A 15517-nucleotide genomic window follows, 5' to 3' on the forward strand; every position below is an offset into this window, starting at 1 on the left:
AAAGAAATCTAATGAACATCGAATTTTAAAGCTGAGCTTAGTTTCTCTCTCTCTCTCTCTCTCTCTCTCTCACGGTTTTTTCAAGATATTTTAAATTTCGACCGAATTCAACGCAACTTTCTCGCTCTCGCGAAAGTTTTGGCACAACGGGGTTTCCACCAAATCGAGAAGTGTATTATATTGTAATTAGAAGTGGATGTAAGTTTGGGAAAATTTTCTGCAAGGTATCGTATAAGGTTGTATTAGACGTAAAGTTATGATTCCTAAAATACATATGTACCTAAGGTTTAAGGATCATGCCCTCGGGCATCGGAGAAAGCCAAATGTAATTATTTATTGTGATTCATTATGATCTGTGTAATATATTGCAATAAAACTGTCTATGCCAATTACTTCGTATCTCGAGTTATCTCTGAATGTTATGTAATCGCGTGCATATGTAGAGGATTGTATATTTATATATGAAATGCGAAAGTTTATGTACGCGTTATATTAAGATTCGAGTGTCATCAGAATTTTATTTTATTTTACCGATATTTCTTTTTCACGCTTTAACAACAGCTTTGCCAGTATTCTTTCCATGCAATACGCCAACGAATGCGTCGAACATATTATCGAAGCCTTCTGTAACGGTTTCTCGATATTTAAGCTTCCCCTCCCGTATCCATTGGAGATTCTTTTGTATGCCCTCTGTCCAACGATCCATCCAACGAGTGACTATGAAACCTTCCATTTTTAATTGATTCATAACCATCATCGGCTGGAGAATCGTCGATTTTGGTAACGACGAAGCGTTTGCGTTATACGACGAAATACTCCCGCATACCGCAATACGACCCAACGGTTTCATTTGATATATGACTGCGCTAGAAATGTCTCCTCCTACCTACAATTGTAATGATAAACAATCACGATGTAAGTGCTTTCTTTAAACATAAAACCGGAAAACTTGACCCTTTCGCCGACAAAAATTATCTAACACGTAACACTAATTTTTTAGTAACAAGTCCTTAAATTTTCAGTACATCCAAGTAAAGATCTCGTAGAAATTACAAATGTCTGCAAATGAGTTAAATGTTATTCTATCATGCTATGGAAACTTACATTGTCGAAGTAGCAATCGATGCCCTTCGGTGCAACAGTCCTCAAAACAGTTCCAACGTCTCCTTTTTTGTAATTGATGGCATGATCAAAACCAAGCTCCTCCACAAGCCATTTGCACTTCTCATCTGAGCCAGCAATGCCAATCACAGTGAGTCCAAGGATTTTTTTCCCTATTTGACCCACATGGGAGCCAACAGCCCCGGCAGCTCCACTTATGACCAGAGTTTCACCTCGTTTTGGCTTGCAGATCTCGAAAAGACCAAAGTATGCAGTGTTTCTGAAACAACAAAGATTGAAATCTCAAATGAATTTGGTCTATAAACAGTGCACCAAGTAAAAGGAATTAAATTGCAGAATACACGTTTCAAGCCATTATTACCCTGGCATTCCTAAGATTCCTAAAGTCAATGATGAAGGCAAATCCCCTATGTCAGGTAAGAGGATTGGTTTAAGATCTATAAAATCCACTTCTGCCCTTTTAAGTGGGTTTATAACTGTGTGTGTTCTCCAACCCAAATAGCCGATTATTTTTCTTCCAACTGGATAGTCTGGATTCTTGGATTCAATAATTTTAGCTACCTGTGATCCGATCATTGTTACACCCACTGGATACCTTTGGATATAAGGTCGCATGTAGGGATCCACAGATAGATATTCTGCTTGAACAAGGTACTCTACAAACCATATAATTTCATGTATATTCTTAACTGCTATAACATTATATCATGCTCATCAAAACATACTTTGTATAGTAATAATAATTACATAAAATAATTTCCTACATCTCTTTTAACGATTACCAAATTTTAAATATGAATAGAATTCTTATACATCTCTGTTTATAGTGAAATAAAATAAATCAACTGTTAATTGTATATTTAATATATTGATATATTATAAACTACATTATTATTATTATTATTACAAATTGTTATTATAATTAAATTTAAATTTAAATTATTATTATTAATATGATATATGTTGTATCATATATATACATACAGCAAGTGTATAGATACATCATGCCAGTACGAAAATGAATACTATCACGAGCAAATACTGATAACATTATCGCGCGAAATATGTATCTTACTCGTGATACAAAACAGCAAAACTGGACAAGTGAATTAAAAATCGTAAAGATGTTTTGCAAGTCAGACTAAAGTGGCATGATCGGCACAGAATATTAACGTTGTTACTATGTACGAAACTTATGAATATCTTATTAAGTACGTAATACAATTTTAAAAGCAAACACTTGCCTCCATTCTGCAGTGGTGGTAATTCCTCCTCGACCAATTTTAAGTCCGTCGATTTTGGCTCCTCTTCGAAATGCTTCACCACCACGAATCGTTTCGTTTTTACCATTTTGTTGAAATGTTCCGGGCGCACAGTGGAGATTGACTTCGCGAATATCCCAACTTCCCTCTGCGTTTTTATGCACCTTGAAAACCTACGAGATATGCAATTTAGAATTGTTATCATTGTTATCACTAATCGGTGATGATCACGATGGTGCCATTTTGGTACCTTTCAACGAAACGCGGGCACTTACCGTCCAGAAAACAACACATTAAACGCGCGTGGAAAAAAACTCGAAGCTCCGCAACGTCCAGCACAGTTTAGTATACTGGCTGCCGTTGTAACAGAATTTTTTACGATCATCCGAACCCCTTCCAGTTTAATATCGTAAGTGTTAATATCATGCGACCATTAAGCGCAGAGCCATGAAGTAAATTGTGCCTGTATCACCGACGAGATATAAAGACAGACCTCTCATCCAATTCATTTTTGTGCCCCCCAAAATTTAGAGCCTTTAGAGAAGACGTATCACATTTGCGTCGCTCGCGATGTTATCGACTCAACATAGAATGATAAGAATAGTGCTTCATCGTTTTGTAGAATATTTGTATACTTAATAAGACAAAGTTCAATTATCATTTTAACTGGTACATTAGTACTTGATTAGCTAACAGTACTTTTATTTCTGTTGCAGGTGTAACACAGATTTCTAAAATCGGACTCTTAATTATAAAAGGCTTGACTTTTTGGCTTTCCATTAGGATCATTGTAATTTCTTGTTCGTTTCAATAGTTTTGTTGTAAGTTCTTGTATATTTCAGTAGTTTCATTATAATTAACTGTATATTTTAGTAGTTTTATTGTAATTTATATTATATTTCCCACTTTGGAGGTATGAGAGAGAAAGATATATAAGGAAGCTATAGGAAAGAGTGAGACAGATGATGCCTACTCTGCTTTGGAACCCCTGGCGCCATCTCTGTAAAAAGTGCTCAAACTGGTCGCACAGCGTTATCGACAGCGAAGTGAACTACTGAAGACTACTAACGCCATCTCTTGGAGAAGCGCTGAAACCTGGTCGGTAATTAGTTTCAGTACTTTCCGCAGAGATGGCGCTAGTAGTCTTCAGTAGTTCACTTCGCTGTCGATAACGCTGTGCGACCAGTTTGAGCACTTTTCACAGAGATGGCGCCAGGGGTTCTTCAGTAGGGTAGGTATCATCTGTCTCACTCTTTCCTATAGTTTTCTTATATATCTTTCTCTCTCATACCTCTAAAGCGGGAAATATAATATAAATTACAATATTTGTTACGTGATTTACTGTGTTTATTATTTGCTGTGTGTGTATTACATGTATTGTCACTATATAAATTTGAAGTTCGATTTTTCCAGAATGTATAACATTTAAAACAATTAAATGTGTAAATTTTGAATGCATCTAAATTTCTGGTTAAATTAAATGAATATAATGTAGCTACTTCTTCTCTTTAATTTTAACAGACATTAAAGCTAATATAATAATAATAATACATACATTTTTTATACTTTATTAAACTAATGTTATTCTAAACAGAAATGTTACATTTAGATAGTCGTGTGCTATACTATTACTTGTTGCATTTCTTTAATCAGTTTACGATAAGAGTTTGTTTTAATCAAAATTATTATATATAAGAAATGATTAACATTAGATTGAGTAAATACACTAAATTACCTGTTGTACTTATTAAGAATGTAAAATTAAATTTTAAGTATCATTACAAATAACTTCTCTCTACGCTTATTGTTTTATACATTGAAATTGTAGCTTTAAATTATGTAAAACTTTTTCAAGTAAAGTTTAATTATCGATACTATAAACTTTATTGTACTACTAACAGAATATTAGATTTTTATATACTATTAACTGTATGAAAAATAATTTATGAAAATTTATTGTATTCGTTACAATAAATTTGTGGAATATAAAATACTTACATTCTCTTTCTATTTCTCTTTATGTAACTTCTATTGTTCCTCGATCTAGTCCCTATTCATTTCATAATTACTATAAAGATATTTCTGTAAGCATAATAATCAGATAAATAATACAATTTACATAGCCGAATAAATATATAATTGTACAATTTTAATATACATAGTTTAAATTCTATATTATGTTAACTTTCTTTCTATAAGAGTTGTTAAGTGATTAAATAGCAATATATGTATAACTTTTGTGTTAATAGAAAAAGAAATTACAAAATAATGTATTGCTTAATTTTGCCAATGTTATCCTCTTAGATTCTCCTATATTAAGTTATCGTCAAAACGATAATAATTGCAAATAAATAAGTACCATTATAACAGAATACTTGATTCAATGAAATGCCTGTAGAGATAAGGATTTAACTACGACATTGTATTTTACACATAATACCACGTTCCATCTGACCTATACGTGTGGAGTTTAATTAATAAATTAATTACGATGACGGCACACACGTACTAATTAAAATGGTTAAAACTACTATTCTTAACACGTTCTATACTATTTAAAATTATTCGAGTCCCTTTTATTATAATCAAAATTAAAAATTTTAATTGTTTGGTAATATTTTCGAAGGACACATATTCCATAAGAATTTTAATTATAATGAATAGTATGTTTATATACTTAAATAGATATATAACGTGTTAATCGAAAACCATCATTTTAAATTTTAGTTGAAATTGGAAAAGTCTGTTTTGAGCTTAATGGAGGGTGTAGAGATTTTTATCTGTGGTTTTACAAGATCTACTGATCGAGTATGTCTTTGTGCTTGCTGATGAGTGGATCTCACTGCATTTTCTAACTTTGTTTTTAGTTCTGTGGATTGCGACATTAGAGTCTTAAATTCCTGGAATATAAAAATAAAAGCTTTCAATAATGAAGCTCTTCTATAATAGTCTTTTCTTATCTCTTTCTAATGCAGAATGAAGTACCTGAGGATATTTTGGTCCTATCTTATTAAGCCATTGAAAACTTTGCTGATGAAGACTTAATTGATATTTGGAAGCATGTTGTAATTGATCTCCCTCCAATAAATAATTAATTAAAATTGGCACGAGTAAAGTTAGCATCTGTATTCCTAATAAAATTAAAATAAAACATTAAAACAAGTTTGAATAAAAGATAATAGTTGGAAATAAAATTTGTTATGTAAAAAAGAAGTACAGAATGCATATATCCTTTACACACCTTGCAAAAGGTCTCCTGAATAGCATGTAACACACTTTTTGTCAGGATACCAATATAGTATACAAGTAATAGAGATTGATACGTACGATGTGAAAGATCGGCGAGTCCAATAAGAGCTTCAACGGTGCTGATACATTCCAATGTGAAAGACAATTCTAAGTCAGTTGAAACTTGTTTACTTTTATCGCTATATAGGAATTCTACTAATCTCGGAGCTAATGCATGGATGTAAGGCGTGCTTATTACACGTTCTGGATGTAAAAATATTGTTCTCAATGTTTGGACGCACTTTAATTTCACCTGTGATATTTCAAGTGGTAAATATTATGAAATAATCAACTCCGTAAAAAATAATATCGTTTAGCTTCTGAACGGTTCGAATAATATATGAACTATTAAAAATTACCATTATATTTTCTGACTGGAAAGCTTGTCTGAAATGATTTATACATGGGAACTGTAAATTCGGTGCGCTTACAACTTCAGACGATGCGTGAAGAACAAATACTGCGATACCTAACATCATTGCTACTTCGTCCATTTTTGTTTCATCATTTCCTGTAGATACATTTTTGAAAATTGAATGTAATACAATGACGAGACTTATGCGATCGAAAATACCCGAAATACCTGTTTTAGCGAGGTCGATAATTTTGGCAAGAGCGCTTTGTAGTAGACTTGTCCATTGTTCCTGACTTCTATGATCTTTCGCATATTTATTTGTGATAAGACATTTTATGCAATGTAACGCTGCGTGAACAGGTGCATCCGACGTTGTTTTGTTACATTCAATGTCAGTACGCACTGCAGTTTCCCTGATCACTCCTGTTGCTAGATACAACAATGTTGGTAAAATTGCTATAGCCCCTATAAAAGACAAAATTGGTACATTAGATACATACGTTTACTTCACCAAAAAGTAACTAATTACCTTGAGGTGAACAAAGAGTGGGAAGGGATTCCATTATATTAAGCGCAGCGGCTATAAGTTTTCCGCTCTCTTCAGACGGCATGTATCCTCTCTGAGACAGAATTGCGGTCGTTCCACCAGGATTTGGATTTAACGCTGGTATTTGCCGAACCAAAAGACACAAACACACTTCTAAGATTGCAAATACCAGTGATTTTCCTGGTGTAAGTTCACCATTTTCTTCGCCTTCTCCTAACAAATCTACATCCTGAGTTTCATTACTTTCTTCGTGTGCTGATGCTATATCTATTGTAAAATGATTTATGTACATATGTATTTCATTTCATTTCGCAGAGAGATCCATCTTACCTTTCAATTTATTTTTCTTTCGTTCCGCCAAATCTTCCTGTGCCGCTTTCATTACTTGTTTCAAAACTTCCATAACTATCATTTGGATTACGAAACTTTCTCTCGTTAAAAGCATCCTAACAATACAATGCACGTATTAAGCATAATTCATGTTTCTGTATTTATATACTAACAACAAACGTACCTATGAAGAACATTACACAATTCGATTGGCAATGAGCGATCTGCATTTAAAACTTTACGAGCCCATGCAGAATCTAGTAAAGTATATAAGGCATTTAAACACGTCTCTATGTTTTGAGTAGACTCGGAAGTACGGGGGCTGCATAAAGCCTCCATACATATACCTACAATATTTAATAACAAATAGAATATGGGATAATATATAATGCTTAAAAGAAACAATTACTCTAAAAACGCATTTACCAAACAATAAATGAAAACGTTCAACGTTGGTATTGCTTTTAGTAGAAATATCATTGTTGTTATTGTTGTTGTTAATGTTAGTTGCATTTGAAGTTTTCACTTCGTTCTTAGTTTCCTCTAATCCAAATCCTTTGGCGTTAAGCCAGAGGGTTGCTGCATGTAGGATTGGTGCCCAGGATTCCGCATAATGAGGTCGAGCAGATTCCATTGTATCTGTTGTATAAAATGCTCCCCCGTCGTGCGGTAACTGACTGGAAAATTCTATAATGATATATACATTTGTTATTATAAATAATTCATGTATACATAGTTCGAAAAATTGTTCAAAACAGCTATGTTTGCTGTACCTGGGGGTAACGAAAGTAGTGCGTGATCTCTTAAGGCAGCCAACCAATATTGACTTAAACTTAGCAACTCTGGTTGCACTAAGCTTAATAAACTTTCAGTCTGAAATTCAAATTTCCCAAAATCCTCAGAGCTACCATCATCAACTTGATTAGAATTTTGATTGAATGTATCCTTACTATTTAAGGCAGAACCATCTTTTATCATTGCAACTACATATACCTAACGAAAGCAGTAAAACAATAAATGAATGTAATAAAGAAACGATTATTAATATTATAATTTGGTACGTACCTCTGCCCAAGCTTTCAAAATTGCCAACCTTTCGAGCGTTAACAAACTTTCGTTATAAAGTTGCGGTCGTGTGTGCCTTTCTCTTAATTTTTCTAGAGAAGATACGAGAAGTTGATGCACTCTGCGGAGATCATTCAGATCTCTAGCAACTCCGCTTCCAATCCAAGCACTACACGCTTCGCATGCTGCAGCAGTAACATGCGATGCTGTTTCTGCTGAAAATGCAGGTCTCAATGCAGCTCCAACCTGTAACAACGATCGAATAACGATATCCAATGTTTTTAAAATGTATTTTAAGCTTTTACATTTAATATATATTAATTACTTGAGCTTGGAATTGCTCGAGTAACAAATGTCCAGGAAATTCTGGTTCAGGAACTTTGGCGAATTTGTCTATGATTTCTTGTAATGTTTTCAGCCCCTCGAGTCGCAAAGGATCACAGTCACTTGTCGCGGCCATAAATGCCATTCGGACTAAATCGGAAAGATGCAATACCAGAAAATCATCTGTAATTAACAAATATTAATATTAATTTCTTACTGTTTCGACATATGAGAAATATGAAAATAAATGAAGAGGTCGGATCGCAATTAACATATGATCGTACTTTTGCCTTTTGATACTTGTAACTCCTTAGCCAAGGCAAGGTCAAAATGCGCTTGCTTATTATTTACACAAGCAGCAACGATTTTCCTAACACACTGTGCTGCAAAGACTCTAGTTGGCCATCGCGGAGTAATAGTCGGTCGTTGTTTTGTTGATTCGTCAGCATGGAACTCGGCTTGATCATCATCTCCTTCCGCATCTGCGTTATCATTATCCGTACTACTATCTTCTACGTTAATAGTATTTCCTTCTTCATTGTTACATGTTTCTGTGTACAATGGACACATATCAAATTTATTAATAATAATATAACTCTTTAATACAGCACTGTAATATATAGTATAATATAATACCTGAAGCTATTGTAAGAACATCCTTACACAAGGACAACCACTGAGATAAGTTATCAGCTGCTAAAATTTGCAGCATACTGGTTAACGTGTCGTGGATATCTTTGATTAATTTACTATCAGTTTCCGTATCTAACATGCTAAATAAAACGCCCGGAAGACCAGTTTCAGTTATGACCAGACCCTCCACTATATTGGTATCACGACTTTCATTTGCCAATGTCATTGCATGTTCGCACACTTCTTTTGCTTCTCGCTGAGCAAGTTGCCGGAGACATGATATTGCAGCTTTGCGTAAAAGCAGATGGTTACTCGATAGTGTTCGCTGTAAACCAAATCAAGTTGTGACATAGTCATATGTACCTCTGTAAGTACATAACATAATGTAAATCTTACGCATAATGTAGGAACAAGAGACGATAAATTAACATGTCTAGGTGCAAACAAATGTAGCTGTTGAAGACATCCTGTAGCTTCTGCCTGAACAAGAGGATCTTGATGGTCTTGCATAATTGCACAAGCGCACAGAAATGACGAACGTGCCATACAAATAGTCGACGTATTACCTATATATTTAAATAATCAATATAAATCATATTCAAATTTAACTGGAAATTTCATAAATATGATAAAAGTCAATGGAACCTTGTAATTCTGGTCCTATTGTCGTGATAAGAGCTGACAATACTTTTCCTATACATTGATGTACATCGATATAAGAATGAGGAACATTAAGGAGAAGAGTTAATGCTAAAGACAATGTTGGTTCTACATAGCCACGAAACATTGGTCCACCAGAGTCAGCTATAAGCGCAAGAGCGTGTAATGCCCATACCTATATAAAATTTTTAAGTTAAATTTCTTTCATTAATATTTAATGATAAACTGATAAATCAAAGCATAAACAACACAAGTAATCCAAAAGATAGAAAATAAATACAAAAAGAAATACTTGTATTACTTATAGAATGATCTAATGTTATATACAAAAAAAAAAGAATATCGTTAGTTAAACTTACTTGTACCACCGGAGACGAATTATCTTGGGCAAGTGCAAGTAAAATACTGACACTTGTGTTTAGGTGTTGACTAGATCCCATTCCACCCACATATTTATGGAGACACCCTAATGCTAAAGAATGACCAGTTCTACTGGCAACATCGCGAGCAGACTTTAAACGATCAAAACTTGTTTGCGCTAATTCTGCCGTAAATTTGGGATCAGAAATAACTTGTGCCATTCTTCCAACAGCTTCTCCAGCTGCCCATCTCAATATCGAATTGCTACTTACCAAAGCGCTCTGTAACACATGTAACAATAGATATATTGCCGTAAGTATAAAAAACGAAATATATCACGATGTTAAAAGACAGTTCTTACAATGATTAAATTAGTCGCTGATTTCTTAACATCTTCTTGACCAAAACCGGTTTTCGCTTCGTTAAGCCCCTTTAAACCACTTAGAACAGCTGTGAAAACATTCATCTGTATTGCTTCTTGCCTACCCGATTTCGTATGTTTTATGCATTCACTGAAGTGATCCAACATTTGCAACCTATGCTTATTTGCAACACGTGGGAAAATCTGACCAAACAAGGACACGGAAAGATCAATGACGGCAACTCCTAGAGGCAATGGTCCAGGAATTATTTCATCCTAAAAAAGGGAGAAATACAAACAAGTTTTAACTTGAAGGTGTTTTAAAAAATATATATCAGTTACCCTATATATGCGATAATTATTATATTCAATAAAGTTTAAAAAAATTACTTGTGGGACTGGTCTGTAAAGGCAACATGGATTATGTTCTAAAGCTCCTGATCCTGCAGCACTGTTTGGTTGTAGCTGAAACAGATACAATAGTACTGATTGAGTTTCTTCATTTTCTTCTGTTTTTTTTTATTATATATAAATAACACAAAAAATACAAAGAATAAATAAAAACTGTAACACATTCATGTTACTGAAATTTACAGATAAAATTAATTATAAACATATTTTAATATTCAAATCAATATTAATTTCATATTTGACTATTCAATAGTATGTTTAAAAAATAATCATTGATTAAGAAGATATGAAATGTAATAAATATTAGAAAACAAATTGACAGTGGAGTGTTTGGGTTCTATAATTTAATTTGTGATATTAATGAAATTAGAAAAACTCAAGGAGAAAATTATAGATGAGCAACAAGTAATGAAAGGCTTCATAGAACATTACTCACATGTTCCAAATCTGCCCTTCTATTTGGTTCCATCTAGACACGAGTGGAAACATGTATGTTAATTTTAATTTATACAACATATACTAAAGTAATCTCTCTTTAGAATACATCTGCTTTAATTGTTGAAACATACTTTTACTTTCACAAATGCTAATAATGATGTTAGTAGTATGTATTGTGCATAGTATTACATTACATTTCCGACATATGTTAGACATCAATCACATCAAGCATGAAGACATTTCCATAGAATATTTCAAAATACTTACTTGATCTTCTATCGTACGATGATCAGTTTCTTGCAACCATGTACCAAGAATTACTGAATCATTGATATGACAAACTGCGCGCAATAATGAAGTTGTAGTATTGCCAGGATTCTCAGTTAAAGTAAACTCCGAAACTAACATCCTTAGTAAATGCGTATAAGAACCTATTTTTTTTTATAATATGTTTAGCTTTTTGTCAAATATTATATTTAATATAGATAACTCTTTAACACAATTACCTTCAAATGTTTGAGGAGGCAATAGTAGTAGTGTTTCGTACAAACGCAAACGAACCATAGCAGCTGGAGCCTTCAATTGTTGTCCGTAATTTTTTAATACAGGTGACAAACTGTTAATTGAAAATATCGTTGCGAAGTATAATAACCATAATGTAACATTAGAATTCACTGCTAAATACCTTAGAAATATAAGATAATATAACATACTTTGTTAACATTGCTAATGCAGATTCAATTGGAGTTAGAAGTCGTCTTGTAATATCGTCATTTAAAAGTTCCGGGCAATGCAACAGAAAACTATGCATTGCAGATAACGCACCGGCCCGACCTTCTAAGGTAACCTGCCAAGTAAAGGCATCGCCTCTAGCTTTTTCGCTTTCGAGTTCCTTATTCGAACGAGGGAAAGAATTTCTCCACAATAGTAACATTCTCGGTAATAATCCTTTCACTACCGCCGTTCCTGAAAACAGACATTTTTTGGTAAATATAACTATTTTAAGGTTTCAGATATAGTTAATATTTAATTAATGTACAAATCTACCAAGAGTCATTATAGCTCCAATCAAAAGCCATCCAGCATGTGTTCTGTTTAACGACAAGCGACTGTTTTGACTTGCGCTCCGCAATAGTTCTTCTGCAGTATTGAAAATAATCTAAAGTAAAGTAAATAATTTTTATTTAATAGAGTTTTGTAACACTGCTAATTGAAACATAAATATTCCTTAAAGATACTTACTTTTCCTTTGGTGTGGGGAACACCTAAAGGCGACAAACGGACGCTACCAAGAACTGCAGCCAATGCACTGCTATATCCAGCTATTGCCTCTGGTGAGCTACGCATATTTTCGATTCCATCTACACAGCGATCAATCAGGGGTGTTATTTGACTTGGGACTGCTACGCAAATGCAACGCAGACACCAGGAAGCTGCAAGTCTAGCTGCTTGACATGGATGAACCAAAACAGCCATAACTGTGTCAATTAAACCTGAAAAATCAATCAGTTTTTAATGAAGTTATTAAAAAAACGAACAAGTATAAGAATTACATATAAAGTACATACTTAAAGATTGATCAGACAATAAGTTACAAGCTGTTGTACCCAATCCTAGGATTAAGTTCCCCATTTCTTGCAATGCACAAACCAATAAATGTTGACTGAATAATGTTTCTTGATTACAATCCTTGGCATTTTCTGGACTAAAATCTAAAAAAATGATTAAAATTAAATAATATAAGAAACTACAATAGATATGTTTTATTATTTATGATACATAGAAATTTTTATTTTACCGATAGAATTCATTTGTTTTAAAATGATATGCGCTATTTCTTTGCATGCAGCAGCTTGTGCACCTTCGCCCAACAGTTTTCCTATGGTACCATGTAATATAAAGTTAACACATTTTCTGGAATAAACAGCATCGACGTGTGAACTTGCTGCTTTTGGATTTGTTACAAGATCAAGTACATGTGCAACTAATACACCAACATTACGTTCAAGCCATGATCCTCCTAACATTTGTACAAATACAACATATGCCTAGAAAACGATGATGAATAAATAATAAGTTAATTTTAGAGAACAATTATAATGTTATTTTTATATCTTGCCTTACATGTGTAACACCAACTCGAACTTCCCTGTTCACACTGGAACTTCCTTTTATTATCTCTCCTGTACCTTTTAAGAAGCCTACCCCACCTCTTAAAAATCCGGACATTAAAATGTTTAGTACTTCGTCAAGTGAAATTTGTTTATAATTTTTATTTTGTGCAACTAAATAAAGGTAATAATTAATATATTTGTTACAAATATAATATGTAATTTGTCATTGAGTTTACTTATTTATAGTACCTGATGGATTCTTTCCTTTTGGAGCTGGAAGTTGAGTCATTGCACCTAACATGCCAAGTAATTTTGCGACCGAACATCTTACTTCATAATTTGAACCTTCAAATGCTCGGAAACAGAGTGTAGCGACACTTTCTATTTCAGTAGTATACAAAAATGGTGCATGGTTCAACATTTCTAATAAACACTGTAAATATTGTATTAAATATATTTTAATACCTTTGTTAAATTATGAGGTAAGAATAATAAAATACCTTTGCTGCAGCACACCTCACAGCCATTACTCTATCTGTGAGGTAATGCCTAGAAACTTTATATATTTCTTTATGAACATTTGTAATTGCAGATCCCATGCCAGCACAAACCTGATAAATCAGATATATGCAAAATTTTATAAATATATTAATTGTCCATATTTGTTAATATTAAATAGTACCTTCTCTAAAGTATGCATAATTTCTATTCTTGTCTGTGATTCTGCAGAACGTAGAGACTTTATTAAAATCTGTACAGTCTCTTCATATGATCTGCCCATCATTCTGCCTAACTTCTCATACATACATCCGACACAACATATAGCAGCCCTATAAATAATAACATACAAAGAAATTTAAATAGTAAATAAGTATATAAATAATGCTTACTTACAATTTTGTTGGGAGAAAACTTGGCGAGTCGTCTTTATTTCTGAGAATATCATTACATTTATTAACAGTATCGAAAAGCAAAAACGTATCTCCAACACTGAATAAAGTTGCGAGACATCTTGCAATGAGTCTCCGTGTGGGAGGCCCTGGAGCTCCTTGCATGTGCCTGGTTAATTGTTCTACCAGTTTTTGCTGACATCCTTTAATGTCACTCTAAATATTTACATTTTTATAATGTGTTAAAATAGGTAACAACAAATATACCTCAATTATTATTTAATTAAATCAATAATACCTTTTGTGCAGCTATCAAAACTTTGTCCAAAAATCTTAACCATTCAAATATAAAAACTGGCCGCTTAGCCTCTGGGATTTGATTAAGAGCATCCTCGTTGAGGGTCAAACTATGACTCAACTCCATCATCATTTTAATATATTAGGTTTGGATGCTTTTCACTTTCTTCCTATAATCAATTTTTTATTGTAAGTAATATTGTAATTTGTTATTAGAAAATCGAATGGCCGTTTTAAAAATAAACAAGAATTGATATTACACAAAATATATATCTTTTATCATTTTCTTGAAAAAAAATTAATTAATCGTCGATTTACTAACGAAACTAATGAAATTGAAGAACAATATGTGCTTATATACCAGAAAGAAGTGCTGATACTATCAGTACGTGGAACAGAACATAATTTCCTCCTTTTTTTGTATGTTATATTTGAAATTACTCCATTTCGCTAATGTAAAGCTAAGTAAAATTTCGTATTTATTTACGTTTCACATATATTGAAAGATAAAATAATATAAAATAAATCACTTTATAAACAAATATTCATTTGGTACGTAGTATTTTTTAACAACACCATAAACTATTAAAAGAACGATCTATTTATTCACCAAACTGACAAGTCTTAATTTGATTTAGGTTAGGGTAGATGGGCAATCATCTGGATGAGGAACGTTGACTGCAGGTTATTAAGATTTCCTACTCGCTATGATTTTAATGCACTCGTACACTCTATGTTACATTTAGTTTTCCAATGCTTTTCACGGCAAAACAATCTTATTTTGAAAATGTTAACACTTGCTAAACTATCAGGTATGTATGTGGGATAGAGTTAAAAAATATTATTATTAAATGAAAATCTTTTCATTAAATAAATACTAACGATATCAAATGTAAACAATCGAGTCTATAGACAAAAATTGCTTTTAAAACTGTATTCAATTTATTCATATGCAAATAATCTTTAATAGCAGACAATTAATCGTGATCTTCTCTAGACGGAAATTTCAAAAATACTGTGTCCCAGCAATAAATTATACATTTCTGTATCTACTATAGAA

The 15517-nt window shown here is 32.9% G+C and overlaps 3 protein-coding genes and 1 long non-coding RNA gene across 5 annotated transcripts in view; 2 read left to right on the forward strand and 2 right to left on the reverse strand.

The window, feature by feature from the left end:
* The window catches only part of U2af38 (U2 small nuclear riboprotein auxiliary factor 38), a 94678-nt gene that overhangs the window by 54082 nt on the left and 25079 nt on the right, over positions 1-15517 (forward strand). The window lies entirely within an intron of this gene.
* LOC143425216 (uncharacterized) lies at positions 83-744 on the forward strand. The gene is made up of 2 exons (XR_013102017.1): positions 83-224; positions 674-744. It is a non-coding gene; the product is annotated as an uncharacterized LOC143425216 (long non-coding RNA).
* On the reverse strand, positions 226-2832 carry LOC143425215 (prostaglandin reductase 1). Its single transcript, XM_076897843.1, has 5 exons — positions 2660-2832; positions 2367-2557; positions 1484-1778; positions 1105-1381; positions 226-886 (listed from the first exon to the last, which is right to left on the reverse strand). Exons 1-5 carry the CDS (start codon positions 2767-2769, stop codon positions 545-547), a joined length of 1215 nt encoding a protein of 404 aa, XP_076753958.1. The 5' UTR covers positions 2770-2832; the 3' UTR covers positions 226-544.
* Positions 4965-15118, reverse strand: LOC143425651 (HEAT repeat-containing protein 5B). 2 transcript variants are annotated; one of them, XM_076898618.1, is made up of 34 exons: positions 14819-15118; positions 14459-14627; positions 14165-14376; positions 13953-14100; positions 13771-13881; positions 13520-13703; positions 13281-13441; positions 12955-13204; positions 12725-12868; positions 12399-12649; positions 12204-12315; positions 11870-12122; positions 11663-11772; positions 11424-11587; positions 11155-11187; positions 10698-10772; positions 10308-10583; positions 9946-10227; positions 9572-9761; positions 9323-9492; positions 8930-9251; positions 8578-8844; positions 8295-8476; positions 7970-8215; positions 7678-7897; positions 7331-7591; positions 7089-7251; positions 6905-7020; positions 6557-6841; positions 6256-6492; positions 6032-6183; positions 5712-5925; positions 5370-5515; positions 4965-5284 (listed from the first exon to the last, which is right to left on the reverse strand). In XM_076898618.1, exons 2-34 carry the CDS (start codon positions 14588-14590, stop codon positions 5108-5110), a joined length of 6246 nt encoding a protein of 2081 aa, XP_076754733.1. In that variant the 5' UTR covers positions 14591-14627; positions 14819-15118; the 3' UTR covers positions 4965-5107. The 2 variants fall into 2 exon arrangements, with proteins under 2 accessions (XP_076754733.1, XP_076754734.1); XM_076898619.1 differs by lacking the exon at positions 11155-11187.

This window comes from Xylocopa sonorina, chromosome 7 (genome assembly GCF_050948175.1).
Source record: "Xylocopa sonorina isolate GNS202 chromosome 7, iyXylSono1_principal, whole genome shotgun sequence".
Lineage (NCBI taxonomy): Eukaryota > Metazoa > Arthropoda > Insecta > Hymenoptera > Apidae > Xylocopa > Xylocopa sonorina.